The 26,526-nt window shown below is 35.1% G+C and overlaps 3 protein-coding genes across 3 annotated transcripts; 2 read left to right on the top strand and 1 right to left on the bottom strand.

Annotated features, from left to right (window-relative positions):
* The first annotated feature begins 8,556 nt into the window (after nt 1-8,556).
* LOC105178429 (glucan endo-1,3-beta-glucosidase 8-like) lies at nt 8,557-10,358 on the top strand. The gene is made up of 2 exons (XM_088885337.1): nt 8,557-8,934; nt 9,187-10,358. Exons 1-2 carry the CDS (start codon nt 8,588-8,590, stop codon nt 10,295-10,297), a joined length of 1,458 nt encoding a protein of 485 aa, XP_088741463.1. The 5' UTR covers nt 8,557-8,587; the 3' UTR covers nt 10,298-10,358.
* A 1,404-nt stretch (nt 10,359-11,762) lies between these two features.
* On the top strand, nt 11,763-22,796 carry LOC105178315 (tRNA(His) guanylyltransferase 1). Its single transcript, XM_011101777.3, has 14 exons — nt 11,763-12,238; nt 12,330-12,461; nt 12,547-12,591; nt 14,232-14,401; nt 14,571-14,656; nt 15,442-15,552; nt 15,854-16,110; nt 18,063-18,194; nt 18,280-18,324; nt 18,517-18,686; nt 18,916-19,001; nt 20,244-20,357; nt 20,949-21,483; nt 22,457-22,796. Exons 1-13 carry the CDS (start codon nt 12,135-12,137, stop codon nt 21,090-21,092), a joined length of 1,596 nt encoding a protein of 531 aa, XP_011100079.1. The 5' UTR covers nt 11,763-12,134; the 3' UTR covers nt 21,093-21,483; nt 22,457-22,796.
* A 482-nt stretch (nt 22,797-23,278) lies between these two features.
* LOC105178316 (violaxanthin de-epoxidase-like protein) lies at nt 23,279-26,526 on the bottom strand. The gene is made up of 2 exons (XM_011101778.3): nt 26,092-26,526; nt 23,279-24,957 (listed from the first exon to the last, which is right to left on the bottom strand). The coding sequence occupies exons 1-2, from the start codon at nt 26,404-26,406 to the stop codon at nt 23,647-23,649; spliced, it is 1,626 nt and encodes a 541-aa protein (XP_011100080.1). The 5' UTR covers nt 26,407-26,526; the 3' UTR covers nt 23,279-23,646.

The raw sequence follows: 26,526 nt of genomic DNA, 5'->3' as shown, positions 1-26,526 counted from the left end.
TTTCATGAGCTAAGCCCACAAACAATACATATCAGCCACAATGGTTGCAAATAAGCTAACCCACCAGCTGGGAGGTAAAACCTATAATATTATCTCTCTTTGAGTTTACTGAACTGACAGGCTCAAGAATCGAGCTCATTGCAGTCGAACACGTCATTATATAGTTAGGCAGATACGTCATACAATTTGCCAACAGATTAAGACATGTCATCCTAAAATATCTCTGGTTTAGCTCCTAGTAGATTGATGATAACGAGCCGGTAATCTTCAAGTAATAGATTTTTGAATTTCCAAGTAGACCTCACATGTCCTAGTCAATAGAGTGTATATCAATCAATCCAAGTCCAAATCATAACGTGGATTTTTTGGTTAGTTAGTTGATTAAAAAATCTTTCAAATGACATAGTGAGGGAGTGTATTGGACTGGGAAAGCATTGTGGAAATGCGAAAAAAAAAAAAAAAACAAAGAGCCATAAATATGTATAATTAAAATTCAATCCGACAAAGGGGTGTACCCTTGGTGGTATCCGGGTATTCGATTTAGTATGAGGATTAAAATAAAAACAAGCGAGCACACATACTAAGCTATAGATAAATATAAAAGAATAAATAGAAACATATAATGTAAATGATTATTACCTCTTTGCATTTTGTTTCAACCGGCAAAGCGTACCTCCAATTTGTTCACTCTAGACTCCAAACTAGAAGCCTTCTAAAGATGTCCACACCCACCGAGGGAAGAAAGATTATGATCTCCTTCCTAGAGGACATAAAAATCCGTTTGGAAGAAAATGATAAAAAACAACAATACTATGAGTTAGTGTATTCTCTTTATTAATATTTTCTACAACTCTACACTTGATTCTAGACCAAAGAGAGCAAGAGAAAGTGTGGGAATGTGAGAGAGGGAGAAAAAGGGCCCAAAATGCATGCTAAGCCAAAGTGGGTTTATGGTGTACACAAATACATACATTCCTTGTATGGGAGAGTGAAAATGTGTCTAGATACATTTCACTAAATCCCACACGGCAAGCTCTCTTTAACAAGGTATAATTCAATTATACCATATAAATGATGTATATATATGTATTGCTTATATGGGAGAGTAAAAATGTGTCTAGATACATTCGACTCAATCCCATAAGTAAAGCTCCCTTCTACATGGTATGATCCAATCATACAATATAGAAAGGTCGTCGTATATGGTTGAGTTGCACTTTTCTCGGTCACCTCTAGTTTCCAAGTATGGAAGAGTCCAACTCTTCCATTCATTTCTTGAAAGTCAACCCTTTACCGAATGGACCTTAATTTAATGGATCAAGTTTTATTTTAAATAAATTATAATAAGTCCAAGGTCCAATGAATTTATTATATCCATTATAATAAAATTTAAACTAGATTAAGCACAATGCGTTTAATCCGATTAAAGACATAAGTTCAAATATCTCTAATTAATAAATCCAATTTATTAATTATGACAAGCCCAATTAAATTAATCTAATTAATTTAATCTTTTATTATCCATCCAATGGATCATCCTATGCGTAAATAATCCAATTATTTACATCTTTCGGAATTAATTCCTTTTCCTCCTCAGTGATCTATGTGTGTGAAGGGAGTGGATCGGCCTGGAAAGCGTGACATAAACGCGAAAAATTGAAAGTTAACTATTAAAAGCAATAAATCCATATCAAGGGGTGTACGCTTGATCTTTCCCTCGCTTTCTGTGTATAATATAAAATAAAGGCCATATAGAATAACAAAAAAAATACAAAGAGGCAAAATATGTAAAAATCAAATTTACCTGTGTTGATTTTTCTTACATGGCTTCAAGCGTCACTACAAAAAATGTGTCTTTTTGCAAGGTAATTTTTCCTCACAAAAAGTAAAATTTCGTCACAAGCTCGTCGCAAAAACGCCCTCACATTAGACCAAAATTAGGATAACATGACGAAACTTAATTTTCTCACATAAAAAAATATTTTCATCGCAAATAAATTGTTCTAAGATGAATCTATCCTCACATGGAATATTTTTTTCCTCGTATTGATAATTTTTCTCACAAAAAATAAATGTATGTGACTCCACATGTTGTCATATTAGGCCATGTTCCTCACAAATGATTTTAATAAATGTAACAAATATTTTCTCACATTAGAATTATTCATAATTAATAAAAAAATTATAAATTTATTTATGACAAAAAGTTCATCACATATAAATTTTATATTATATTTTTAGATTTTATTTATGAGGAATGTTTCTTCATATTCATATTTGTATTTTAATTATATTATTTTGTATACCTAATGTAAAGTTATCATCACCAAAGTACATAATGTTTATTTTTAATTGCGTGAAGAATAATTATATATGACTCAAATTTTACACCTCCATCACATTTTTTTTTCAACTTTTGATACAAAATTCATACATGGGAATTTCTCTCCGTGAAAATTAAATCATATGTCAATACCATAACAAAATTCTAACCAATAATCAATAATGCAACTCAATACCATCATTACTTACAAAGATAATAAAAATCAATGTGTCAACAAACATTTGAGTAGTTTTCAACCTCCCAAATAAAAAATAGACTAAACACATTTTAATCTAAAATTCAATTATATTTCTATCTTCATTTAGGATATCAACTTATGAACCTAAAAAGGATCCATCTTTCATAGTGAAATCTGTTAAGAAATGTCAAGGAAAGGAGAAAATAAAATTATTAGAGTATAAAACATCCATGAGTACTACTTGAACACTAGGATAATCATTTATACCACATAGAAAGTCCAATTTTTTGTACAATAACTCCACAATAAAACAGTGTGTAAAAATGGAGCATTTGTTTTCTATTTGACCAAAAACAGTGGCCATAATGTTACCTCTTTCTAGGGGAGAAGAGGCAGCATTGCTGCTTCTCTTAAGTTGTTACAATGCTGCCCCTGTAACAGAAAAATGTAGACAAAGAAACTGCCTCTGTTCCCATAATTGGAAATAGCGTATTATCATGGGTGGCCGACAGTTGGCGGCACTAGAGACTAAATGAATAGCGGCATGAATATTTAAACTCTAAATCCATATGAGTAATAACATATTGTCAACCATCTTCCGACCTTAGTTCAAGGCATGGAAGTGGACGTCGATTCCAATCCTTGATTATGCAACTATGCTTGATACTCGAGATGCGTTTACTCTACTCATTCTATTTAGGAAATCTATCCCTGATCGATCAATTGCTTTGGACAAAGACTTTTAGAGTCTAAACCATCTCATAGCGCATAGAAAACCTCACTATCATATGCTAGCAGAGCAGATCCTTTCTTGGTATCCACAGTCCTTGCTATATACTATGACTGCATAGGATAAGGATTATGTTGACCATGCCTCACGACATAGTTACCACTAGCCATATCCAAGACATAGTCTTCGTATGCACGTGGCTGTCATGATTCTTCAAACTTGAGGACTAATCTCGCACTGTCGGAATAAAAAATTCCAGTCATACTGACCAAGCCTTAAGAGGCTTCCATATGATGATTCTCACCAGTCAGTTCAGTCAGTCGACTGCCTTACCAACTAACTCACCAAAACTGCGCAGACAACCACATCTCCTACTGACCAAACATGGCTGCAGTACTTAGTGCAAGTCTCTATAGGACCCCGATGCCCTGTTCCGAGGTCCTGGACTTGAAACGTTTCATGCCGACCTTTAGGAGTTGGTTTCATAGCTGCCAAACCTATGCGCAACCCAATTCTACGGGTTTAATCTTTCTATCTGTAGGCATTTCGTTTGATATTGAAACCCTATTCAATATTAGTGATAAGCACAATGAAATATACAGCCAACTTGATGAATTCTTACCGTATTCTTCAACTCAATATTATTTAAATCCAATTCAACTAATCTTTCCTGATCAACCATTAATTAAGAGAGTCGCTGCCATGGGTAGTAGTCTAGCAACGATTGATGGCACCAGAAACTAGGTGAATGTCTATGTGAATATTCAGGCTCCTGAAGTTCATACTGGTACAGTTCTTTTGTCTACCGTCGATCGGCCTTAATCTAGGACATGGGAATGGGTGTTGATTCCCATATTGGACTATGCATCTATGCTTTAATACTTGAGACCGTGTTTGGCTCAATTGCTCGACATAGGAAACTATTTTCATTCGACCAACCACTGAGGCCACTGGTTCAGAAAACATGAGCGCATTTCCAAGTGCATAGGAGATACTGTGGTCACATACTAATAAGAGATGGATCCTCTTCTTAAAATCCACATTCCTCACTAGATAATCTAATTGCACTAGATATTGCTTATAATGATCATGTCCATAACACAATAATCTCTCGCTAGATCCAAGATACAACCATCATGTACATGTGACTTGTTCCTCAAGTCTAAGAAACTACTCCAATACTATCTGCGCCGGGAATTCCAGTCATACTGACCAAGCCTCCAAGATTTTCATATGATGATCTTTGCGAATCAGTTTAGTCAGCTAATCGCCTTGTCAACTAACCTATTGAGACTGCCTTGTTAACTAACTTACTGAAATTGCAAAGACATTCAATGTTTGTCGCCGATGAAATATGGCACTCATCTAATGAATGCAATTCTCCATCCAAGTCTCTATAAGACTCTCGATGTCTAGTCTTGAGGTCTTCGACTTGGAATGTTTTAGGATAACCCTCAGAAGTTGGTTCATAACTGCCATCCAATACGCAACGCAACTACTATATGGGTTATCTAATTGGTCTGTTGGCATCTGTTGTGACTTTAGTGCGATGTTAACGTAATTGGTAAGAACAACAAATACATATGTCAAGGATGAATACTTACTTTATTCATCAGGAGAATATTACTTTAATAAAGATTGTTGAATAGCTTCCAAAACCGTCAATCCGATTAGATTTCTAGTCACCTATTCCAACACACAGGATTCTCTACAATAACCTCCCATATTCTGCTTTGTATAAGTCTATATATAGAGGTTTTGTGAAGTCATTTAGTAATATCAACTCTTGCACTCAAACTGTCATTTATTCTCTCAATTCTCTTTTGGTTTTAGGTTGTTTTAAGGTTTCTTTTTTGTACTCTATACAAATATATATATATATATATATATATCTTCTTAACATCATTTTCAACTATTATTCTCACTTTGATTCAATTTTTCTTTCATTTTTCTCATTAAACCATAATTGACTTAAGCATCATAGTGCTAACCTTTATTTTGAAGGGTTACTCCCCCGTCAATCTTAGAATTTCTCTGAAAATCCTTCAATCCTTGTGGTGCGACTGAAACTCGGTATGCATCATGAAGTATTCAAGCAATTTGTACATAATCTTGGTATGAGACGTTTAAAAGATATCTCTCTAAGTTGAGGAGGAGAATGTACAACTGTATTCATTTCGTTAGCCCTGGTTTTTGTCCCATTGAATTCTTTTAGGTAAGATTTTTAACAAGGCATGACATATATAACAAGAGGTGTGCATTCAAGGGGGTATTGTAAATATATACATATAATTACCATGTATGGATACATATACCTCTTGGTATTTCTCCATAATACTTATAACCTTTTGTATTACTATAATTTGTAACAACAATAATTTTTAATAATATAGTTTGCAACAACAATTTTAGTAGTTTATAAATTCCACTATGTAATTCATTTGTAAATAATTTTTTGAAAGAATAAGAAAAGGAATTTGGAGAATAATGCATATTTTATTTTTTTTTATATATTATTTGGAGCGATAGACTAATAAATGAATTGAAAAATTATTTAATGGAGAAAATAGATAATTAGATGAAAAAATAATTGCATCGAATTAAAAACTACGAATTGCAGCTTTTATATCAAAATATATTTTTTTAATAAAATTTAATCTGAAAAATGATTACTCAAACTGTGTTTACAATTAAAATATGGATTTGAACTGCTCAATCACAAGCGAAACGAACTCTCAGGTAAAAAATGTATGAAGTGACAATTCTTTTTAGAAGTGGTTGATGTTTTTATCTTTATTCATTTTTTTTTCGTTTTATTTTTCATTTTGAGCTTGACCAATTTAAACACTTCAGCGTCATTTTTAAAATAAGATTTGATATGTTATAAAGTCTAAAATTATTTTATAAGATATATGAGTTTACAATATTTTTCTTAAAGAATTAATAGTCATTAATAATCAATATCAAATATATACAATTAATCAATAACTATTTGATGGGTGTCGAATCCACCAAAAATAATTCCTACGAACAATTTTGTAGAAGTGGGAGTAGGCTCGAATACACAGGGATTGATTTTAAATTAAATATTTCAAAAAAAAATGAAAATAAAAATAATTGGGGGGTTTATGATTGTGAAGAAGAATAAAAATAAAATTAAATTAAACTAAAGAGCTAATAAAATAAGAAGAGATAAATGTATGATAAAAGTATTCCAATTAAAGATAGGATCATACTTAATTCCACGGTCGATCATAGATGCAAAGATAACAATTATTCATGATTGATAAATTGGTCATGGCCATTGGTACGACCTAACGACCTCACATTTTCTTACCTTATGGATAATCAAGGAACGTCCGTTGACTAAATCCCTAATCAATAAACAACCTTGGGAACGTTCTCAAGATTTAATTTACCGACAACATTAAGAACTAAAAAGGCCCAATTCTAACCAATAAATTCCTACGAGGATTTATTTAAGTTAGATTGTGCATTCCCCACAACATAATCAAAAACTTCTACATAATCAATTATGCTATGTTACCACTAGTTATTGAACTAAACAAACAATTATGGATTTGCAAGTTCAATTGGCTAGGCTAATATTTTTTACAATGAATCAGATTATTTGTAATAAAAGCACAGAGAACAACACAAATACTAATATGAATAAAAGAGAAAGCATAAATTAAATCTCACAACTTGTTGGATTTAAGCATTCACCAAGCCTTTAACCGGATTGAGAAAACTAGCTAGACATGCTCATGGAAGAACGCATGAAAAGCAAAATAAAAAAAATCATAAAAACATAGAGAAATAGAAGAGTTCAAAAGTTGTCTCTTAAAGTGAATTACATCACCTATTTATAATAGCTAAATACCTAATTCTACTAAGATTAAAAGTAGATTCCTAATTGAACTAAAAGACTTATGGAAATAAAATTATAATCCTAGTTAAACTCCTCATTCATCAAAAGGAAGTCCAAGCAGCTCCCAATTCTTGCCAAAAATTGAGTTTGAGTCTTGTCCGGATTTTCATTTTGGTGTTTTTCTTCATATTCCATTTCATTTGTCCTAATGCTGCAAAATAATATTTAATTAGGAGCATTTTAGTAACAAAATGGGTCAAAATATTATATGAAATAAGTATTACACTAGATCATACTATTACTAAAGTAGACCATTACCACATATTAAACCCATACCATGACCAAGATGTCTTTTGACTTCGCCAACTAAATTAGATGGCTCATGCCTCATTTACAGTATAATTTATTGATTGGAGCTAGCGAAATTTTTTTAGAAAAACTATCCTTTTGTAAGAATTATATATAATTGGGAGCAGTTAAGCCCCAACTAATTGATTGTGGTTTTGAAATAATTGATTTTTAAAAATAATAATTATGATATTTAATTGAATTTATAATTTTAATAATCAATTATACAATTATAGATTGTAGTTCAATTGCAAAATTGACATCATGTCAAGTAGTTTGGATAGAATGTGACATGTATATATAACTATTAACTTGACGAAAAATAATTAGGATGTGACTAAACTAAAAATCGCAGCTTTTATCCAAACGTAGTTGTGGTAGAATTTAAGGAAAAATTGCATTTTGGACCCATATGCTAGGGCCTCTTAATTTAATCTCATTTGTTATAATTTTCTGACGTTGTATTCTATAATTGATTTTTTTTTCTATTTTAGTCCTCATGTACATGTTTCGTCCAATAATTGACGGAACCGATAGCAAGCTATTATGGGGCACGTACTTTTTTCATTAATTATTGGACGAATACACGTGAGGATTAAAATTGAGAAAATTTTGAAGTTATGTGATGCAATATGAGAAAAATCATAACAAATTAAACCAAATTAAAAAAGACACCAACATATGGGACAAAAAATATGATTTTTCCAAGAATTTAATTATCCAAGAAGTTATTTTGAAAAACAGGCCTAAATGATATAAAAAAATTAATGTATTTACACTCGAAACGTCGAACGGGCACTTAAAATAACATGCATGTTTGCATGCCATTCATAATTATAAATAAATAAAAAAATTTAAGAAACGTACAAAACAAGAACCTAAATAGAAAATTCAAACTGATTTTTTGTTTGCTCAACGTTTATTAAAAAAATTGAAAAAATCAAGATCATAATACCTATTTTTTCTCTCTATGAGTCAATTTCTCTAGACTCTTGGATTCCCATCAATCCTGTTTCAGTCTTTCCTCTCCTCTCTCCAAGCCACAAAGCCTTATCACTTTCACTAAATATTCCCATTTATTCATATCCAGCCTCTCAAACTTTGAGGGAAACTCTAATGCTAAAAACACCTTCAATGAAGATGGCATGGGGTGCTGCCTTCTTGATTGTGTTGCAGTTCATGTTCATATCCGTGGAGGGAATTGGTGTGAATTGGGGGACTCAGGCTGCCCAGAACTTGCCTCCTAGTACAATTGTCCAAATTCTCAAAGACAACGGCATTGACAAGATCAAGCTGTTCGACTCTGATGCATGGACCGTGTCACATTTCGCCAAGACGGGCATCGAGGTCATGCTCGGCGTCCCCAACAACCAGCTTGCTTCTCTGGCCAAGAGCTACGACAAGGCTAAGGACTACGTTAAAGAGAACGTCACCGTAGCTTATAAAGCTGGTGTGTATATTAGGTAAGCGTTCTCAAGAACCTGACGTGTTGAGGTGCGGATGTGTCGTTGTGTATGATCTAACGGTTTCTGTAATCCAGATTGTGTTGCTAGCGTTTGATGTGCCATATATGGTTCAAGAATTGTATATAGGCCGTCCGGACACATGCATTTAACGTCCTTTCTTGTCTTGTTTCTTCCCTACATGTGCCTAGATTTAAAGTAAAATGTCGATGCTATCATGTATGATCTGACGACCTGTTGGTAATGCGACAGGTATGTTGCTGTTGGAAACGAACCGTTCCTGAAATCGTACAACGGATCCAACCACGACACCACTTTTCCAGCAATGCAGAACGTCCAAAAAGCCTTGAATGAGGAAGGCTATGGAGACAAGATTAAAGTGACCACCCCACAGAATGCCGACGTCTACAACTCAGGTTCTCAAGGCCCATCTGCCGGCCAGTTCCGCTCTGACATAAGGGACGTCATGCTACAAATCGTGAACTTTTTAAAGGAAAACGACGCCCCTTTTCTCGTAAACGTGTACCCTTTCCTCAGCCTGTATCTGAACCCTGATTTCCCTGTCGAGTTTGCATTCTTTGACGGTGGAGCCCAGCCTGTCATGGACAAGGGAACCGCCTACACCAACATGCTTGATGCAAACCTAGACACCCTTGTTTGGTCACTGAGAAAAGCCGGCGCTCCCAAGCTGAAAATCATCCTAGGGGAAATCGGATGGCCGACTGACGGCAACAAGGACGCCAATGTCAATATGGCCAAGAAGTTCTACGACGGGTTTTTCAAGAAAATGGCTACAAAGAAAGGCACCCCATTGTACCCTGGAGAGATGGAATACTATCTATTCAGCTTGACGGATGAGAACCAAAAGAGCATCGCGCCGGGTGACTTCGAGCGGCACTGGGGGGTTCTCAGGTACGACGGGCAACCAAAGTTCCCAATGGATTTCAGTGGGAACGGCAGACAAGTGTGGCCGGTCGGCGCCAAGGACGTGCAGTACCTGGAAAAACAGTGGTGCGTTTTCAATACTGATATCAAGAACATGACGTTGGTGCCGGCGAACATGCAGTACGCCTGCCAAATGGCCGACTGCACGACGCTCAATCACGACGGTTCTTGCGACAAAACATTGGACGACAAGCAGAAGATCTCGTACGCCTTCAACATGTATTACCAGATGAACAATCAGGACGTGCGGGCGTGTAACTTCGAGGGTTTGGCCCGTGTCGTGGACCAGAACGCCTCCACCGACCAGTGCCTCTTCCCGATTGGGATAGAGAGTGTGGGATGGAAACTTGGGATGCATGTGGGAGCTAATGTCATGGTTGGGCTATTGGTCTTATTGTTGTTGTTGTTTAGTCATTAAGGTGTGGGTACCTCAAATATTATTCTAATTAATATATACTTGTCATGTGTACATACATTACGTTCTAAATTTCATTTAAAAATATATATATAATATATATATATATATATATATGGTAGGATGAAATGTACTTTTAATTTTGTAATTTAGGTTATTTGATATTTTTGTTCTTTAATATTTTCTTAGTATTTTTGATACTGCATTTTTCTATATTTAGTAATTTCAGTCTTTTTTTTCGTTGAAGTTCACATTCACCAGTAGAAGGGTGAAATCTAACCAAAAAGAGGACTAAAGTTGCAAAAATAAAAAAGATACAGAATTAGAAAGTTAAAGATAAAAATGCTAGCCAAAATGAACTAATAGGAATAGCATTGCCAATTTTAGAAAGCCACATGTATATTTTTAGTGGGAAGAGTGAATTCCAACAAAGAAAATTGTTGAAATCTCGAAAAGTAAACAAGTACAGTACCAAAATATTATTATAAAAAGTTAAAAAATAAAAATACTAAATAATCCAAATTACGATACCAAAAATACATCTAAGCCTACTTTGATTGCTGGGTTGCTACGAGTATAGGCAAAACTTCCTCCCCTTGTGATGCAAACATGCATTCAGGTTCATCATTAATTATAAAATAACTAATTATGAGAGAATTAATATCGACTATGACGTTTGAATTCACAATGTCAATAATTAATTACATAAATACAAATAAAAAATAGAAATAAAAAGATTAATAGTTGAGAGAAAATATGATAATAATAAGGGTCAATTACAATAAGCTTCCTGAGATTTTTTAAAATAATTATAAATGTTTCCTTATTATTTAAAAAATAATTAATATTTCTTAATTTTTTAGCCATTGTCTGACAATTATCCTGATCTGTTAGTCTTCATTAATTTTTTATCATTCTTTATGGTGATCTGATCAAAATACCTTTATGGAGTACTATAAATTATAATTTTACTTATTTTTTTTAAAATTTTGTAGAAAAAATTTATGGACTACGTAATTACTTTTCTTTTTATAATTTTTAAAATTTTTACATCCACACTGTTATAATTTTTTAATAATTTTTAAAAAAAATTCACTAAGTTGACAATTGCAGACCTTCAAACATTGAGGATATTTATAATTATATCAAATCTTAGAAAAGCTCATTGTAATATTCTAATTATAATAATAAAAATAGTATTAATTGGAAAATTGTGTCATTGTCATTTATTTTCTGACAGAAATTTGGATAGGAAACTAAACGTGTCCAATTTTTTATAATTTTGAAACTATTGTAATTATAAAGCATAAAACTAAATATGAGATTACTTTAAAATTTTCATAAAGTAAAGAATTAAAAATATTAACGGCTATTTTATGGGGCTAAAAATATAAATTCACCAGATATAGATTTCTGGGGCAATTGGGTCCATTTGTTACTTACGATATTTAAAATATCTCGGGGAAGTAAGGCCCAATAGCCCATACGATGCATCAGCAAAACAAAGCATGAAGCACAACCACTGTCCGTCGTTTTCTATTTCCTGATTGCCGCCGCCGAAGTACAACCGCCGTGAAATTGCTGCTTCTCGATAGCTGCGGCCGTCGGTGTACGGCTAGTTGTTTTTTTGGACAAACTCTCCAGAAATACTGCCAGTTGCAAAGCTCCCTCATCAGACTCAGCCAATCCTTCTCCATAGACAAAGTGACCACACTCTGCTATAGCTCTACGTAGCCTCATATTTGAGACCAATTCCTTGGTTTGGGAGGAGGCGTGGTGTAAATTAAGTCGCTCGAGCAAGAACACACCCCCTGCAACATTTTCTGAACAAATTATTGAAATGGCAAACAGCAAGTACGAGTACGTGAAGTCATTTGAGGTGGAGGATGAGATCATGTTGCCCAATATAATCATTGTCCGTGTCGATGGCCGTGATTTCCGCAGGTCTGACTGCAGCATACTTTCTAGGCAAATAAATATTTACCTTCCGTGTGATCCTTTTTTGACAAAAGAATTTTTCCTTGTGTTGGAGTAGATTTTCTGAAGTGCATGAGTTTGAGAAACCAAATGATAAGAAAGCACTGGAGTTGCTGAATGAGTGTGCAAAGGCTGTTCTGGAGCAGTTCCCAGATATTATTTTCTCTTATGGTTTCAGTGATGAGTACAGGTAAGAATGACATGTTATGGAAATAAGTATTTTTTCTTACTTTATTTTTGGATTTTCTGGATGATACTTTATTTTTTGATGTCAGTTTCATATTCAAAAAAGGAACCAAGTTTTATCAGCGTCGGGCGAGGTACATGTTTTAGTTATTGTTAATAAGCTTTTCCATAATGTTCATATGTCATATAAGTTGTCATAGAATAGTTTCCTTTGCCTATGTTTCAATACATCTGGGATTTGATCTTGTATGCTGTTTTTGATTTCGTGCTTTGACTAATTTTCTTGTCATATAATAGTACTTGATTAGATAATGCTAGGGAGTGGCAAGTCAGATTTGCAATTTGTGATACTTTAATGCTTATTTTTCATACGAATTCATATAGGTGAACATATATTTTATACGTTTTGGTTAAAATCTGGTTTCCTGGATGGATTTATGTGACTGGCTACAAGAAAAAGAAAAGTATTCAGTACACAGTGGGGAGGTGAGATAATTGCTTTTCCGGATTGCTTTTCCATTTCCCTGGCTTAGGAAATTTGCGTTCAAAGACATAAGAGATGCTGTCTAGAAGTTTGGGACAGTCTATCTGCGTGCTGGCACACTGGATTTGCGAGTTTTTCCTGGAATTTTTCTGTCTGGTTGGAAATGCCTATATGAGGAACCCTTTAGATGGTCAACCATCTATTTGATGTTCATTGTGATAGTGTTAATTAACCTGAGAGATGGTTGAAGCATGTGCAGTTTTAGGAGTAATGCTGAGAGGGTTGCCTTGGTATTTAAGGAATTCGCTAGACAGGCTTCATATGTAGCAGAAACCTCCAACAAGATAAGAATCAGCATCATTACACTGCTGTTGAATGTAAAAAGTTGAAACTTAAAAAGGAGGCTTGGACATCGTTGTAACTATGAGCTAGCATGGAGATGCTTTCAATGGGTTCTGTCAAACTTCTAATAGATACCAATTGATGCTGATTCCTACCGCATCTACATTTAAGAGTTAAGTTTATCACATCAGCATCTACTAATATCTAAGAGTTAAGTTTGCCACATCAGCATCTACTAATATCTAAGAGTTAAGTTTACGACATCAGTAAAGTACAGTGCCCAAGGAACTCCGGTTGTAATTTGCTAAGGTTGTTAGTGTAGTTTTGCTGTTCGTTTTTGCATGAAACCTACCAATGAAGCTTAAAATGTATTTAGTTAACTGAGACATTGTCCCTAACAAAGTCTTTCGTCATCATTCTCTCGATCTTGTCAACATAATTATCGAAAGGGAGAAGTTGTGATGGTGGAACTTCAAGCGTGGTGGATCATTTTTTACTTTATTTTCTCATATTTATCGTTACAAAAATCTCGTCGTAGGTTACACTTTAGAAATTTGGCTCAGCTTTTGTGGACTTCTAATCCAGTCTTCTAAAATTTGAATAAGCAATGCATTATGAGGTGGATGTGGTGCCATGATGACTCAGTTTCTGGGATGTGGCATCAATCTTCTTTTTTACAATTGTCAAAAGGAAGCTGAATATTGTCGTGCTCAATGTTATGGAATATGTGCATTATAAAATTTAATGCACTGAATAGTTTAGTGGATTTTAGCCTTGCTGAGGACTAATATTCCAATTTATGGACTAATGCTTCTCCATGTTTGTTCTATTATCTCGATTTCTAGGCATTCTTACTTAAAATGAGGTTGGAAGCAGGATATTAAATACCTATGCTTCTTCTTCTATTTGAATCAGAGTCGATTGGCTGACTAATAAAATGCTTTGCAGCAAGATACACTCCCTCATTGTGTCTTTCTTCACATCTGTTTATGTCACTAAATGGAAGGCCCTTTTCCCTCAGAAGGAGTTGAGATATCCCCCTTCACTTCGGTCACGAGTTATTTGCTGTGCATCTGTTGAAGTCCTTCAAGCATATCTTGTCTGGAGACAATATGAATGTAAGCTAATTTTAAACTACTTCCAATGGTGTATTAATCAATATAATGAATTTATAAAGTTGCACTACTCTGTACATTGTATAACTATCATTCATATTTTAGGCTGCAGAACTTTTCAATATCAAGGGGTTCTACATTCATAAATTGAAATTCATTATCCTTTTGGCAGGCCACTTAAATAACCAGTATGATACTTGTCTTTGGAAGCTGATTCAGAGCGGAAAGTCTCAGAAGGAAGCAGAAGAAATCCTGAAGGTGAATTTTTATTGTTCAAATGTGCTTATACCCATCCAATTTGAATTCTTGATGTTGCACGTAGAGATTTAAAACTTTCGAGGCTATATTGTCAATATGATCAATCATATATTTTATGAGACCCTATGGAAATCTTGGGTTCGTTAGGAGTTAGACATATCTTGTAAAGGCTGAAGAGTGTTACTGGATGGTTTTGGCTGATTTAAATCATAACTAAGATACTCTTTGTCATACACAGTATAACTATGTTAACCTTTTATCAGTAATTTGTTCAAAACCATGGCTTCTGCATATGAGAGTACTTTGTAAGCAGGTGCTTCCTCACTTGCGAAAGGTGGAAATATGCGTAATGGTTTATGTCCGAAAATGGCTGTCTTACATTTTGGACTTCTAACCTTTTAATGAGGCATAAGAATTGTTAGATTTTGATGTCTTCTGTGGATCTTGTTGCCTTTTGAGTTTTCACCACCTGAGCTGGTGTAACTGATGATGACTAAAACATTATGAAGTTTCTATAATGAACGTGCCTATATACTAACATGATAGTTCTGCAACTTCATATGCCATTCAGCAGGCTAATGCTGTCCATAAAATTTATGTGTACACAAAGCCTTCTTTCATGTCACATCCTATACAGTGTGTCATCATAATGATGTATTAACGATGGAGTTAAGAATAAACTCTAATTTGTTTCCCTATGGTCTCTTGTTTCCATTAATTATTTTAAGTATTGTATCCATCACATGCTGATCCACTGAAAATAACTTGTGGTTACTATTCTGTAGGGATCTCAGAAACAAGATAGGAATGAATTGCTTTATCAGTGCTTTAACATCAATTACAAGAAAGACATTCCAGAAATCTTTCGTCAAGGGACATGTACCCTCAAGACAGAGGTTGCTGCTGCTTCTTCTTTTTCTTTTCTACTCTTTTCCCCCCTCTCGATTGCCTTTCTCTCACTAGGTAATTATTGTTGACTGAAAGAATTTTATTGAATTTCTGGACCTACTCTGGGATTGTACCTGTCGACTTCTTGACATTGCTTCTGAGCTGTAAACTTGTGAATCTGCTAACAAGCTGGCTTGACTCCTTACTATTATATGTTTCGGTTAAGAATATAAGCTGATTCATTTTGGTTATCAAGTGGTGTATGTAATGAAACATTAACTTGCCAAAATATGTATTTGTTGTGACCAGGTTGAAGATATCGTGAAGTACAAAGATGATGGATGTCCCGTCAAAAGACCAAGGAGGAAGGTCATAACAGTTCATTCGGAAAATGTTGCATCGAGAAGGTTCTGGAATGACCAGTTGTGTCTTCCAAAGGAACTGGGTCCATTTACTGAAGATTTAAACAAAACAAAGCCAGAGTATCTTAAGTCTTTCGAATATGAGAGCAAGTTGATGCCATTTACTTGGATTGTTATTCGCATTGATGGTTGTCATTTTCACAGGTAACTTGCTCATGCTGAGCTCTATAGTATTTTCTCTCAAGAGGTTATTCATCTACAAGTTGCAGTTAGTTGGAGTTGTTTGACTTGTCTTAAGCTCCATCACAAAATATAGATCTAATTGTTGTACAACTTAAGATGCTCTTTGCAATTCAGTGCTCGAATTGACATTCTGAATTCTGGGCTTTTTCAGCTATATCCTATGATGAGTGACATTATTGTGCAGGATCATTAATCATTAATTAACTTTTGTTGACTTAGCAGGGACAAGAAAGCATAATAAATACAACCTAATCTTAAGCTGTTACATCATCCATTTCTACTGGCTCTAGTTTTTACCTCGTTCGTTTGTGCAAGTGAAAGTCTTAGTGCTTTATCATCCACCTAGATGGGACTACATAAAATTTTCTCATTTGAATCTTTGATCACTAAAAATATTGGTAGGAACTTTTAATTTTAGAACTCTGAAAAAAATTCATACATTCTGCTTCTGTGAATGAAGACGTTCTTCGAAAAAAAGAAAAAAGAAAAAGAAGACATTCTTGTGGTACCTGGAATATATATATATTTCATCTCACTCCTTTTCAATTGGCCTTTCTCTGGTGGTTTCTCTTTTTGCCTTTTTTTGTGGGAAAAGTAAGGCATGAACTCTTGAAAGTTAAGGGTTGGTTTGGTTTAACTGAGAGGAAAAGGGGATTGAAAGGGGGGAGGGAATTGAAAAGGCAAGGGGAAAGAAAAGCTAAGTTTTCCTTTACGTTGTTTGATATGATTGGAAATACATAGATTGAGAAGAAAAGACTAATTTTTGTAATTTTTCCGGTTAACCCTTTTTCTTCGTTTAGTATTAGAAAACAAACAAATTAATATTATACTAAAATAATTCGAGTATATCAAAAATTTGAAAACCTTATTAGTAAAAACATTTATCAAGAAGAAATATAATTTTTATTAATAAAAATATTCATCAAATTGAGTATTGAAACTATTTAGTTTAAATAAACTAAAAACTACTACCAATGACCTCAAATAAAGAGAATTTAAATAAAATATGTACTTCTTTTGTCTTTTTTACCTACGGCCACTTTTCGGGCCGAATTTGGACTGAAGGGGTTTCATATACCCCATGTTTTACTTTACCTCTTAAGTATTCTAGCTAACCAAACACCAAACTTGTTCTTATGCATCCATTTTTAGTTTCATTTTTGTTATGCATCCTTTTTTCACCCACAACCAAACAAACCCTAAATTCCTCTTGGTGGTTTATCCTTGCTTTATTTATGTTGCATAAGTTTTTCTGTTAGCCCTTGTAAATAATGCTCTGGTGTTTTTTATCTTCACAAATATATAGCGGTTTTCAACATATTTGGTATGACATGCATCTTAAGTTCTTAACAGTCAAAATTTGAATTGGTAACCTTGACAAGATCACTAAGATTTTTCCTAATTTTGCTATAGTTGGAGGTCTCTCATTGTCCTCTGATGTTCTACTTCATCCTGAAAAGTTCAGTATTGGGAAGAAATAGGGACTTGTACTTGTCACTCATACATCTTGTGGCATTAGCTAAATATTTTTCAAATTGGCTGTGATTACACAGGAAACCGACATTAAGGAATTTATGTAAGCTAACCTGATTCGTTTGAGTTTAATCTTCGTAGTGAATTATTGAAGCATGTATGTTAATTATCTATCATTGTCTGAAACCAAGGAAATGGCAATACTCAACAGCATGTTGGTCTCCGTGAAGAAACAATGTTGCTTTTAAAGTACAATTCCCTCTACTACAAAATGGTAGAATCTACTTAAATTTTAGAAATTAAGTTGAGAAATTTTAGCTAGATTGAGTTGTGTCTTCTGATGCAATCCTTCCTTGGTGAGTAAATATTTGTTGCCTATGTTTGTTACAACATTTGAAATAGCACTCAATGGTTTTGTGTTTTTCCTGGGATTCTGGTAGATTTTCTGAAGTTCATGAATTTGAGAAGCCCAATGATGCACAAGCTCTCAACCTAATGAATTCATGTGCAGCTGGTGTACTAGAAGAGTTCAAGGATATTGTCTTTGCTTATGGGGTTAGTGATGAGTACAGGTAAGTAAATCAGTTTCACCTATTAGGCTTTCACTACATTAATTTTCTAAATTTGTACGTTTGACAAGTTTCTTGGTACTTTCAGCTTTGTGCTGAAGAAAGAGTCTCAGCTCTACCGAAGGCATGCCAGGTATCTCTTCTATGCATTAATAACTTCTAGCAGCTGATGGTAACGACAATCTCTGTGGGCTGTTATTACATATATAGTAACTGAATCTTTTTACAATGTAAATTTCTAGTTTAGATTACAGAAAATTTTGATTAGCATTATTTGTAAAAATTTCCTTTTTCCTCTGCTTTATTTCTTTTTATCATCTTGTAGTGAAATAGTTTCCGCGGTTGTATCTTTCTTCTCTTCGATGTACGCAATGAAGTGGAATGAATTTTTCCGACATAAAGAGATGAAGTACCCACCATATTTTGATGGCCGTGCTGTTTGCTACCCGTCATGTGAGATTCTTCTAGATTATCTAGCATGGAGGCAAGTTGATTGTAAGTTTTCTCTTTCCTTTTCCCTTTTTATCACATTAATTAATTCCATTTTTAATTAGATGGAAGAGGGAATCTACGGGAATGTAGTCATCCTTTTTTTTTCTTTTTCTTTTTTAATGAGTATCAGTTGTTGTTAGCACCCCATATATCTGAAGTTTGTTCGTATTTCTTGTTTGCCATAACAAGTTTTATATTTGCAATTCTCTCATTAAGTATTTTGAATTCGTAGGTCACATCAACAATCAGTACAATACTTGCTTCTGGATGCTTGTAAAGTCTGGAACGAGCAAGCGTGAAGCACAACATTACTTGAAGGTAAGCATTGAGTTTACATAGCAGCATACACCTCACATATGATATAGTTTAACTAACCATTTGAGAATTTTTTACTTGAGATTACTATAAGGCAATGCATAAATTTATTTTGTGCTCACTAATATATACTCCTACTCTGTCGTGTTAAAATACCTTCTAGTAAGGAATGTTTGGTTTCTTTTTCATCTTGACTTCATAATTCATTTACATAAAAACTAGTTCCAAAAGTTGGAAATTGAGTTCCTTGAAAGTTTGTGAAACTAAAAGTATGTTTGAATTATTTGATCTGGAAATGGAGAAGTATTTGGTTAGTTAATGTGAAAATTTTAAAGGGATTGTCTAAAAACAGAAAAATATGTTGGTTTACACATTTCAAACTCACAAGTATTCCTTGAAAATGGTCTGTTTTCTGAAATTGGGGGATGGTGATATAAGGTACAAAATGGGGTTGTGGATATTGGAAGAAGATATTCAGAATGAGCCATTTGAAAATGAGGTAAAACAAACACATTTTCAAATATTGGTTTATGTGAACCTGAAAAACAGATAAGGAAACAAGAACAGGCTAACTGTCCATCAAATGGAGTACATAGGCTGTGTAAAGATATTTGATTGCAGTATGCATACGCATAAAGTTGGAGGTTTAGGTGCAGGTATCTAAACCATTGATTTCCTACCATTGACATTGATTATCTGAGTGGTACATTTACCAGTAATGTCAAAAGTCAGTGTAAAGTGTAGCTGAATTTGACTAATAGATTGAGAGGAGAGCTAGTTGGAGAAAGGTAAGCCTAATGGACTCTGTCTGATTGCAAAGTGCTAAATAGTTTTTTCCATTAGGCGAGAATTTGCATTTCTCAAATTTTCATGGAACTACTGAACGAATTAAGTAGTTCTTCTGAGGAGACCTTTATTACATGTATCCTTTTATGAAGGAATGCTCTGAAAAAATTGAATAGCTGCCGCTAGAGGCGATAGACATTACACATCACTAGTAATTATACTAGTGTCTCGGTATCAGATTATGACAGTGTCTTTGAGTTCGTAAGATAATATTTACCAGATGAGAGAATTTTCAGTCATGTTCACTCTGGATAGGGTAATCTAGTCCACTGCTTTGTGCTTAATGCCACGGTTGATTCGAATCCTCTGATATTTTTGAAATGTCAATAAGTTGATGGATTGTTTATTCCAGATATTTCTTCTCATTCCAGGTGGCTTTTCTTCTTTTCTATTTTGCAGGGTACTCAAGCTCAGGAGAAAAATGAACTTCTGGATCAGCTCTCTGGTATTATCGATTATTATAACAAATTACCACTCATGTTCCGCCAGGGATCATCTGTTTATTGGGACAAGGTTACCTCCTTCCTCCTCTCCCACCCCACCACCAAATCCATCGCAGTAAAAGGATTTTAACAAAACACACATCCACACATATACATATATGCACGGAAATAATGGTGTAAGTTTTGTCATTATGATTTAACACATTCCAAATGCTTGTCTAACCATCTTGTGAACATCTCTAGATGGCCACTTTTTAAGTCTTTTCATCGTGGCATCCTTCTATTGTTTCCAGAATTTGTGCATTTTTCTTCTTAAAAAGATTTAGTTGATTGCTACTATTTTACAAAGTATTGTCCCTGATTATCATTCAGCCTTATTGATGAATCCTTTGAGTGACTCTTTAATTTTGGAGCTAAGAAAATTAAAACAGCATTGAAAAACTATTAAGCCTAGACTTATTATACGAAGGATATTGAACATTGGTACAACATTTTTGGATGAAGACTATAAAACAGTGCTTTTAGAATTGAATAATACATCAAAGACTAAACAAAATGTTGTGAAGGAAGAAAATAGGCTTCATGTGCATTATAAGCCATCCAACTACATCCTCTCAACTATTTCTGCTGCGCTGAAAATGTGGAATCTAATATTTTGCAGGAAAAAATGGTGGACAATGAAGGAGGTGCTGCCGGTAAATCACGCAAGATAGTTGTAGTCAAACATTGCAATATAATTGAGACAAGCTTTTGGGAAGCACACCCAGGAATACTCGATGAGAAGCACAATGACTTTAGATTATAGTTGCATTAGTTCTGTCTGTGGGGTTATAGATTAACCCCAACCAGCCACAGTAAATGGCTTTGGGTGCACCACTGTAAAAAGGGTCAAAACAGATACTCATGGAACATGTATATGTAGGAACTTTTGGTGGGTTAACCATTCATTAATTCCCAAACTTTAAATTCTAATTAAAAGATTTTATTAGAGAAATCTCTAAAATCACCCTCCTCCCTCCCCCAACCCCACCCCCAAAATAATAAACTCTCAACTGTCCACTACCAGCTGCCGATCGCCACAACCATGAAGTGTATATCAGCACTGTCTGTGGACGGCTAACTGAATTGCTGCCCTCAGTTTCTCCACCTCTGGCAACCTCACTCCACTAGAAGCCACACTTGTGTGCTGCTTATTGGTATGTTCACTCGATCATTCAAATGGTGTTATTTACTTGTGTGCTGTTTTTATGGTTAATTTGGATCTGGCTCTGTCTACTAAAACAGAAAATTAGAACTGGCTAATCTTATATGCTTCTTTGCTCATTTTTTACTTTTAGGTATTGGAAGCAGTAGGGATTTGGATAAACTGATTTTACAGGAAACTAAAATGTCCATGACCATTATTTAGTTATCACAATATTTTGTCATTTCTTTATGGAGGGATCAGGGATGGAAAAATGAACTGTGATTTTGTGGTTGCACCTTGCACTTTGTGATTTTTACTGTATAGTACAGTAATCACATTCCCCTGCATCAGCCATCTGCGGGGCCCGTTCAAGCCCTATTAAACTTGTGCCTTCTAGCAAATTGGAAGTGATACCATTGAGTGGACACAGAGCCAATCAGTTCTGCGTATAAATGGAATTTAACTTTTGGAAGTGTTTGACAAATCAAGCTAGACTAATCCCTTGGCTGCTTCCACTAACACTGTTCTTCCTTTACATGAATTCTGTGAGGTCGGAAGAGATATATCCATGTTGTGCATATTCCTTCTATCTTACTCTGTGTTGTAAGAATTTCAAACTTCTTTTGATCAATTGATGATTTTTTTAAAGTAAAAATTGGTAGATTTAGATTTGTGCGGAGGTTTTTTGGTCATCTTTTTTTTTTTAGTCATTTAGAGTGCAACAAATATCCAGATGTAATAGACATGCAAACCCCCTTCGGTGATTTCATTTATTGCTTGTTCATAACAAACTGCTGTTACATAACTGCATTGCTACTAGGCTCTAATTTTACTGGACCTTGACATCTTGAACGCATGCATTTTGTGCTCCAGTGATTTATTTTTCCGCTGTTGTTTCTTCTCTTCTCTTTATTTATTTTTTAGTTTTGACCCTTCGACCACTTGTATTATTGAGGCCCAATGTTAAATGCTGAATTACGCAGAATCTCCAGCTATGCTGCTCTAGGCAACAGCTGCTGTTAATTCTGGAAGCTAGGACTTCTGGAAAACAAGGACAACGAATAATTCGAGAGATTTGCCTCCAAGAAAAGCGGGAACTGAGGTTTTACTTCGGATGTTTCAGTTATGGGCTAGAGATGCAAATAGCTTCAACATCAAGGGTGAAGCTTGGATCTTCTGTCGGATTAAGGTTTCATGTCTTTCTTGCTGAAACTTGTACTATATTGTTTTAACTTCGCAAATTTCATGGTGAACGAAAGGATGGTTTCTGTTTTCAGCTTTTGGCTATTTTAATTTTTATATGTCGACTTTCAGTGTGCCTTATTTTTCCTGGCAAGATGTGCAGATGTGATGCCGAGTATGTTAGTTGAATTGACTAAAAACAGATATAACGGACCTAAGCAGCCAAAATGGATAACCTGGTCCAAGAATCCATCTGAAGCTATAATTTACCTATTTTAAAGTTGTAGTAATCTTGCATGTTTGATTAAAAGTGGATGAAAATAATAAAATTTATTCAATACAGTGTTGGCCTCGGATACAGCTCAGACATGCTTCGGACAGGTGTTGAATACGACATTCATGTGTCTGAAAATATAAAATAAATAGGGACATAATGTTCGACCCGCTAGAAACACGCTTGTTGGAGTGTTAGATGTGTTTTGGGCTTTTTTTACAATTTCAAAAAAAAATTGAGTTGTCTTTTGTTTTTCAAGGAAAAAAAAAATTGGGCTTCGTAAGAAAAAGAAATAATTCGCTCCCAAGATAAAAGTTTTGGGATAAAATTACAGAAAAGTCGAGAGATGTTAGCAAATTTGACAAATTAGACAAGAAGGTTTTAACTTTCGTGCCATCAAGTGAGCAAATTTGCATATTTGCAATTACAACATTTTTGGTACGAAGTACGAAGTAGCTCTTTTGCTATGAATTTACACAGATGATGTAATATAATGATTGCATCAACCTAAAGACTTATCAAACTTGGTTGTTGAAAGAACAAACCTTTCTCTCCAGTTCCTTTCGGAAGTGCAGAAGTTGGAGCAACAAAAAGAATTTGAAAGATCCGAGCAGCACCTTGATGCATTACACTTGTGCGATGATTTGCGTGCAGTGTCGACAATCTTTCACAGTATTTACGTTGAAGAATTGTGATTGTGAAATTTAGATATTGTCTTCAAACGCTAATCGATGAACTTTCCGAATCTTCAGCTCTGATCTTATAATGCAAGCTTGAACCCTCCGGCAGACCTAAAGGTGGATTCTGGCACGAACAATTATCAACGGTAAATAGCTCCCACTCCTTGATGCTACATCTATCTAGAGCAGCTACTAATCGCGGGTTCTGGCTCTCATCCGGATACAAGCCATCTCTGCTAACAAGTACTGCACCAGTATACGACTGTCCTGCAGCTCGAGCAGCTCCATGGTAATGGAACAAACCCCAGCTAAAATCATCAGACACGTCAACAATTGTCCAGAATTCATTTGAAATGACTCCATTATCCAAGACGCTGAAGTAAAATGTTCCTGGAATCTTTCCTCTTTTCACACGATATCTTCTTCGTCTCCACACTAGATCCCCATCCAGGGTTCTTACCTGGAAAACAGGCTCATACCAAAATGATCCCTTCGCCTTTCCTCTATAAAACAACTGGTACTGGCATGGGAACTGATCGTAAGCTGGGTTCTGCCCAGCTACGACACGCCAACTCCAATCCAAACTCCCCAACCAGCCCACAAAAAGATCTTCGGCAGTTTCATAGTCCAAATCCTGTCCTCGGAACTGGACCATTGGGGTAACAAGAGGTTTATCTGGAATCTTAGCATCCAATTCAAGACAGTTATGTTTCTGCAGTACGCATAAAGAAAACTCTTCTAGTTGTCGACTCTCGTATGAAGCGATACATTGATAGTTGCATACCTGGTCCACAGGACTGCACTTGTTCAAGCATTGAAGAGCTTTCCTACAATTTGGATCCAATAGACAGTTCAAAATTTGAGTCCCACAATTGCTTACCATGCAATTCAATGTGGAAAAGCCCTTTGCCCTTAGGTTCTTCAGAATAGGAACTGGTCTGATGTAAGCATTTATTATAACTAACAAACAGAACCTTATATCATCAGAATTTTGTCTGTCCCACGCTTCAAACACAGAGCGAACTACTTCCTCTGATTCCTTTACTTTCTTTGGCTGAGGCAACGGTAATTTGCTGAATATACTTCCAGTGGTTTTGGTTGGGATAACAGATCCCCCTAATTTGTTTTCTAAAGCTGGAGACGAGTCGAAGCATATGACGTTTGAGACATCTTGACAATTGGCCTGAATCCATTCGACAGATTCTTGATTTGTAACAGCAACAATCATCAAAATATTTGCTTCGCGTAGTGCCTCCCTAAGCTGCACTATGGTCTTATCAGCTTCGTAAAAGTTGTCGGGAAATACCAACATTTCATACTCATCATCAACCCATTTCAGTTTTTTTGCCTGATTACACAGAAAACACTTAGAAATAGCCACGAATAGCATGATCATCGTACATACCAATTGAAAGATAAACTTATGCACTTGAAGGATAAACCAAATAATTTAAGCATACCATGTAGTCGAGGAAATAAATTACCACTAGTATACGCTAGCATGAGCAATGACATAACAAATTGATGCATATTCGACAGTATGAAATGAATGAAAAGACGAGACTGAGGTGCTCTAAAATTGAAGAGTACATATACCTCAAAGTAAAGAATCAATCTTTTAAAACAGCTGACTTCTAGCATCTTAAGTTACCACGTAGAACAACCTCAGAACGTGAAGACATAATGGCAGTTCAAGACCGAACAATACCATTTCCCACATGCATATTATGCAGTTTTGCATTTCAAATACAAAAAAGAAGTTAACTCTTTATACATAGAACAACACAAATGTGATATACTTGAGTACAAAATAACATCTACTCACTGAACAATGATTTCCACACACAGTTTGTAAATATCATCAGCATATATTCACAGCTTCTCCTAACATTACCAATATAAGCAATCAAACAACCTTAAAAGAAAGAGTGCATCATTATTCTCAGACCAAGTTTAGGAGAATTTGCACTTTTAGTCCCACAATTTACGAGCTTAGCGCATTTGGTTCCATAAGCTAAAAAATTGCAGCATTTGGGATAAAAAATGCTACAATTTTTTATACATGAGACCAAATGTGCCAAACCCGTAAATTATGGCACCAAAAGTGCAACATCCTCTGTTGTGTGGGATCGGAAGTTCATTTTTCCCCCAAGTTTATAATCATTTAAACTACCATCACAGTTAAATGTGCTAAACAGGTGAATTACTGAAATTTGAGAATAATATATCTGAAGGCAAAATTCAGAGAAACAGAACTTCAAACATATCAATTGTCAAGAGCAAGGTCAGATTTTCATAGTGCTAATAAAACAGTTAACGTTTTAATAGTTGATCATACACTAGAAATGCAAAATAGGAGATTATCAAGAACTCAACTGAGAGAACCCACCCAGCAATTTTCTTCAAATATTCAAAAAGAAAATAAAAGTTAGAATAAAAAAAGTACACACACACCCATTTGGAGTTCAATTTATCTACTTACAGTGTGGAGCATGACTTCATACCAAGGTGTGGACTTAAGCGGGCTGACACTACCTTCCCCAACAAGGGCTACTACTCTCACCGGAGCTGCACCTTCCGCCGCTGCCGGCGCACCATTATCTGTCTTCTTATTCTCACTATCTATAGCGCTTCTGCAACAATACGATGAGCGACGCAGAAGTGGTGAAGAACCCATTAGCCTGGAGAATTTACCCGTGTCGGAGGAGAGTAGCTGGAGGTGGGTTCTGGCCAACCGGCGGCAATCTTTGTAGATGAAGGAAGACGGTGGCGCTGTGCAGCTGTTCAGAGTAGCCATGGTGATGGTGTTCTCTACAGAATAGAGACACTATTTACGTTTGTGGAAAATTGGTAATTCAAGAAACGTGACAGTTTGAGAGCCATTGAAGCTGAGTTCGCGGACTTATGAAAGGAATTT

This window comes from Sesamum indicum, linkage group LG9, assembly GCF_026168435.1.
Source record: "Sesamum indicum cultivar Baizhima isolate 11 linkage group LG9, ASM2616843v1, whole genome shotgun sequence".
NCBI lineage: Eukaryota > Viridiplantae > Streptophyta > Magnoliopsida > Lamiales > Pedaliaceae > Sesamum > Sesamum indicum.
This window is presented reverse-complemented; position numbering and strand designations above follow the sequence as displayed.